We start from the raw sequence: 6,417 nt of genomic DNA on the forward strand, positions 1-6,417 counted from the left end.
ACAACTATTTTTTTGAAATCTGGTGGCAACAATTTATTTGGCTCTATAAGAAAAAAGGTAAAATTGCTTAAAGCCTCTTATACTTTTAAAAATAACAATATTTCTCTATTATTTATATAAGTGGTGCTATTATATATGGTTCCACTATAAAATTAATTTTTTTAATATAGATTGTTAACGTGGCATGTTGGTGGCGCCAAATATTTTGGCTCCACCAACTTTTACAGTAGATATTGGATTACTTTCGTATTTTATAAAAAAATAAATTATTTAAATAAATTAATTAATTTTTTAAAGTTATTTTTATAAAAAAAAGCCACAAAACAGAGAGAAGGACAAAGGCAGGCTGGCGAATGACCCAAACAGGTTTTAAAACGCAATTTATGGAAGTGGATATCATAACAATTATTGTAATTACTTAAAGTGCTTTTTTGCATAATTTAATGTAAAAAAATCATATTAATTTTAATCGTAGAACTGCATTCAATTTCAATGGTTCTAAAATATTTTATAAAAAGTTTTACAACCCTAGATATATACATTCTCACCTAGGACTTTGCTAGTTTTACAATTTCAATGATGAACTTCTTATCAACATTTATGATAAGGTAAAAGTTTACATTTGTTAACACACATCAAACCTACTTAGAAATCTAAATTAATGAGATATTAACTATTTATATAATTAATTAAGGAATTTAATTTAAGCCTTGATGCTTTAATTAATTTTCATTGTAAATGTACTAAAATTATTTTGCTACTAAGTGACGTTTTCATATTTATAATAATCGTGCCAAAAAGTCTCTCCCCAACCATGAATCAATGAATACTTGATTTTTGTTGTTTTGCTTTAGGATATTAGGGTTTTATTATTTATGCCAATTTCGATACCCTACTCCGAACACTAGAATTTAAGGATTTAAGTGTGAGAGTGCATTTTCTGTGTACAAAAAGAATCTGGCAATGCCCTGTATCATACTTTTCTTATTAAACTTTAAAATTCCCATTATTTGTCTAGTTTATTACCAAAAGATTGTACATGTGAATTAAGTACGAAACCCAAACATTAAATATGAAATTAAAAAAATATATATTCAAAAGTGGAATGACTATGAGATACGATACTTGATACTTGATACTTGATACCTGAGTCAGCATTAGTTGTGAAGACGTAACGAGTGATGACAAATAAAAGTCTTCAAAGTGATTCTGTCGTAAGCGCGCGGTTCATTAACATCCACGTCGGATAGACGGGCGGTTTCAGAAGCAGGGGTTCCTTTTTAAGCACACGCAGTTCCTTTGTTTCATGAATTGCGGCATTCTTGGATCAGTTCATTGTTTCTTCCTCCTGAAATGGTTAGCTTTCTTCTATTCCCCCCTTTACTCTGATAAAATTCTATTTCAAATATGGCGGCTTTTGGTGTTTTATACTAATACCAGTGTTTAATTGTGCTTTTGTTGGGTTCCAACTTACTCTCGTTTTCGTTTCTATTTTTTCGTGTCGTTCAAATAGGATCCAGAGGAGCAGGATGTCATTAAGTTCATCTTATACCTCATGCTCTTGGAAGTTGAAATGAGAAAGAAGAGAGAGAAAACAAGGGAGATGGAAGAGCAGCTAAGGGCAGATCGAGCTGCACTGGAAGCTATGGAAAATGAACGTTTGATGCTTATGAGTGAGAGGGATGACAAGATCGCAGAGAAAAAAACTGTGGACAAATTGGTCGCTGATTTTCTTCAAGCAGATGCTAACGCCGATTTTGAAGCGCAGAAAGCTATGGAGAACCAGATTGTAGCTTTGATCAGACGTGACGCCGGCAACACGGGACCATCTGGAGGCGGCAGTTAGGTAAAATAAAAACCCAAATGAAAATTCAATTTTATGACTTGTTTGATCCAGATTAACCAGTTGTGGTAAAAAAAAAAGAAAACGAAAAAGGGATAAAATCTTTCTCCAATCAAGTTGGATAGTGATTTTATGGTTGTTGTTAAGTGCAGGATGAGTGAGGCGGGTGAGGGCGAGTGATAGCTACCAGAATCGGCGGTGACAACGGCAGGGGTTACGTTAAATAAGGGTGATTCTGGATTTTACCATTAACATGAAAAATAAAAGACCGAGTTGGCGGTGAAAACAAAATGGGATTTTAGAGTAATAATTACAGTATATGTGTACTTTGTAAAAAAGAGATTGGTTGTAGCTAAAATGGACTCATGTTGGATTGGTTGTAAGTGATTAATGGGTTTTGAATTTTGATGCGGGATGTTTAAAACATGGGTTTAGTATTAAATACAGGAATTATATTCAAAATTAGAATATATATAGCTAATTGATCCCATAATTGCTTTAATCAGGTTGTGTTGGCGAGATAATTATTTATTTTTTAAATAATTGATCATGGAAGGTTTTAAAATATATTTAAATAATTGATTTAGGGGAAAAAATGTAATTTAATTCTTAATATATACTTATAAAAGTGATTGTTAATGTGCTTGCTTTTTTAGAATTAGCATGTTTAACTCTTTCGAGAGATGCTCAAACGGATGCTTTGAGGGGGAAAAAAACTTTGGCTATCAAAACAATTTCCTTAATTTTATTATCGCAGCTAATGTACCTAAAAGCTCTCTACATTCGCCGATTTAACAACCCAAGAAATAGTTAATAATTTACAAAAGAAAAAAAGAAAAATTAATCTACAAATTAAGAATAGTTAATAATTTTAGTATGCTAATCAAGATCCATATCCATCGCTCAAAACCACACGAGAGTTAATGAATTTGGGCTAAGGGATTTAGCCATGTAAGTCCAAGGATATTCAGCCTCATGGAGAAGACTAATGGTGAATTTATTAGTTAATGGACAAGTGAAGCCTCCGAGCTAATATCAATGAGATAAAGCCCAAGGATTGATCAAAGATTAAGAAATGGGTGAGACCCCAAATAAATCACAACCTTTACCTCTAAATATTATATATATATATCTATTTTATAGTCCATGTTTGAAGCTATCATTTAAAAAGGATATGAGATTTTTTTACCTTGTTGTCAATTTCAATCCTAATTCTTTTTGAAAGCTTTAGAAAATTTATTTTTAGATATTCAGGTGAAACCTAAGACCTTAAGTAGACGAAGAAAATTAGCGGGCCAATTATAACCTATCATGCGGCAAGTCAAAATTATTGTGGGTCAATTAAAGTCATCATGGTGAAAATGATGACTATGTGTGTCGAAAGTTTTTTGGAACTCGACTTTTTATTTTAAAAAACGAAAATGGAGTCGCTATCAATCCTTTTTAATTAAGTGTAATTGGATCACCTCAAAACTTAGTCATTTTAATAAAATGTTAGGTTTACTAAAACGATGATTTTTGGCTTACAAAATCCAGGAAATTGGTTCGAGAGTCGGTTACGTATGAGGAAGGTTAGCACCCTCATAACGCCCAAAATTGGTACCTAGTTGATTACTTGATGTTTTGATGTCAAAAATTGAAAATTCAAAAATAATTTAAAATACAATCCCTCTTTGCATGATGTTACTTGATTAAAAAATAACTAACTAAATTAAATTTGATGGAAAAGACCTTCTTATTTTGAGTTAATCGAGAAGAAAAAAATTATACCCCGTAAGTTAGGGCATGAGGTCTTGAATCCTCGAAAACAAGAATAATCGCCATTTAATTATTATCTAAGTCCAGGTGTCTTCAATTTTAAATAGGATGTTTGGTTATTTCGGTTCTAGGAAGAGGCCATACTTCGTAAGTTAGGAGCATAACTCATCGAATCTTGAAAATAATGAACATTGTCTCAGTTTCAATTATTTTTTTATAAGCTTACGCCGAAAAAATATATGAATGTATGTAGCATAATTTACAATGTACGATGATGGCAAAATTATGGTATTAACAAAATAAGCATAATATACAATAAAATAATGGCAAAAAATACAATAGGTACATAGGTACAAATAAAATAACATTATAATGAAATAATAATAAAATAAAATGATTGTAGTAAAGGTAATGAGGGTAAAATAGTAAATGACTATAACATGATAATAATAATAGTAATAATAATCATATCTAATGACAAAAAATAAAATTAAAAAAAAACTACTCAAGGATGTAAATAAAACTGCATAATTATAAAGGGGAAAAAATATAAATAATCATAAAATAAAAGTGCCGGAAATAATAAAATAACAAATAAAAAAATAAGTAGGCAAAGGACTAAATTGAAAGCTAAAAGAAATTCTAAGCATAAATTAAAAAAACAAAAAAAAACAAACAAAGGATTAAATCATAACAAAATAAAAAGTACAGGAACTTAATTAAATAAATAGGGGACTAAATCAAAATTATAACTAGATTTTAGTGTATAAATAAATAAAACAATAAGTAAAGGGTTAGATTAAATTATAATAAAAATGCATGGACCAAAAGGGAAAATAAGCCAACCCCAGTACACGTGTCACTCCCTAAAGGGTCGATAGTCTGAGGACTAAAGTGGAAACAAATTAAAATTAAATGGAAAAATTAAAAAGAAAAGAAAAGAAAATCAAAATTTGGACCAGATTAAGTTGTGCCTAAAAGCGGAATGACTTGGGCAACAATTAGACCATCCCTTTCGAAAACACGTGGATCTTAGGGAAATCTGGGTCAAGTTATCGGGTCAGCCTTAAACGACATCATTTTAGGCGTCTGAAGTCAAGCCCAAAACGACTTCGTATCAGACATATATATAAGTAAAAAAATAGAAACAAAATCATTTGGGTTAGTTGTAAAACAAAAAACAATTCTTTCTTTCTTTCTTTTTTCTCTGAAACCCCTTTAGGCCGACCATGAGGTCTAGCGAACTTTCGCCGTGGCCATCGGTTATTGGTGATGGCGACCGCCGTCTTGGGTGGCCAAAAAATTGAAAAAAAATATCCTTTTGATTCTCTTTTCACGTGGAACTCTAATTTGGGGTTAAAATCCCTAAAAATTTAGTCAAAATTCAACAAAAAAGAGAAACCTTTCGATTTTTTCACCCTTTTCGACGCGGCCTTAGGCAAATCCCTAGGGATTCGGAAGCCTTTCAAGCTAGAAGGGACCACCAACGACGATGGTGCAGGTAAAAAACAATCTTTCGTTTCTTTTTTTTTTTATATGTATGTTCTCCAAAAATAAAAGAAAATAAAAAAACAGTAAAGATGGCAAATTTTTGTTTGAACTTTTGTTTTTTTTTGTATTCTATTTCTTTTTTTTTTGTTTACAATCGTCTTTGGCTTTTATAGCCAAACATACATTACAAAATATATGTTTTTCTTTTCTTTCTCTCTATTTTCTTGCTTTTGTTACTTTGCTTATGTGTTTCTGCTTTTTTTCTTTTTTGTAGGTGTCTGTGGCAGTCAACGGTGATAGGAAACCACGCCTTGCCATTTCAGTAAAAGGAAGGTAGACCTCGAGCAATGTACCTACTGACATGGCAAAAGCATAGGAGCGACGGTAGCTGGAGGCTTAAAGGAATTTGGGTTTTCTATTTTAGGTTTAAGGGATTTGGGCTTGGGCATAGGTAATTGGGTATTTAGGTTTTGTATTTCGGTAGTATGGATTGTTAGATACTTTTATTTGTTTTGGTTTATTCTTTTTTCTATTTTATTAAGGCGGGACAAAATTTGGTCTTTACAACTGCCCCTCTTTGCTCATTGTCATGTAATGGGAATAGAGCAAAGACTTTAAAGGAGGACCAATTTTGTCTGGTCCCGCTGAATCTCGACTTCTCTGGTGTTGTTCTTTTTCAAATAGCCCACTCTTTCAGTCCATTGGTTACTTTACTTCACTATATCTACTTCTCTATAACTTTAGGAAGGTAGGATATAGTATTACAGTTTCATCTTACTCCATTGCAACTTCAAGGAGATAATGTTTGTTATTATAGTCTCAATCCGACCCACTGTAACTTCAGGGGTATAGGATTTGTAGCTTCACCTTACTCCATTGCAACTTCAGGGAGATAATATTTTCTATGGCAGATTCAATCTGACCCACTAAAACTTCAAGGATATAGGATTTGTAGTTCAATCTACTCCACTGCAACTTCAGGAAGATAAGATTTGCTATGGTAGATTCAATCTGATCCACTGCAACTTTTTAGGGGTATAGGATTTGTAGCTTAAATTTGTTCCATTGCAACTTCAAGGAGATAAGATTTCTATGGCAGATTCAATTTGACGCATTGAAACTTTAGAGGTATAGAATTTTTAGCTTAAATATACTCTACTGCAACTTCAGAGAGATAAGATTCGCTATGGTAGATTCAATCTGATCCACTACAACTTTTTAGGGGTATAGGATTTGTAGCTTAAATTTGTTCCATTGCAACTTCAAGGAGATAAGATTTCTATGGCAGATTCAATCTGACGCATTGAAACTTTAGGGGTATAGAA

The 6,417-nt window shown here is 32.1% G+C and overlaps 1 protein-coding gene across 1 annotated transcript; it reads left to right on the plus strand.

Annotated features, from left to right (window-relative positions):
• Window positions 1-1,196: 1,196 nt before the first annotated feature.
• LOC107963415 (uncharacterized) lies at window positions 1,197-2,311 on the plus strand. The gene is made up of 3 exons (XM_016899939.2): window positions 1,197-1,356; window positions 1,514-1,846; window positions 1,996-2,311. The coding sequence occupies exons 1-2, from the start codon at window positions 1,354-1,356 to the stop codon at window positions 1,844-1,846; spliced, it is 336 nt and encodes a 111-aa protein (XP_016755428.1). The 5' UTR covers window positions 1,197-1,353; the 3' UTR covers window positions 1,996-2,311.
• The last annotated feature ends 4,106 nt before the right edge of the window (window positions 2,312-6,417 follow it).

The sequence above is a fragment of the Gossypium hirsutum genome, chromosome D11, assembly GCF_007990345.1.
Source record: "Gossypium hirsutum isolate 1008001.06 chromosome D11, Gossypium_hirsutum_v2.1, whole genome shotgun sequence".
NCBI lineage: Eukaryota > Viridiplantae > Streptophyta > Magnoliopsida > Malvales > Malvaceae > Gossypium > Gossypium hirsutum.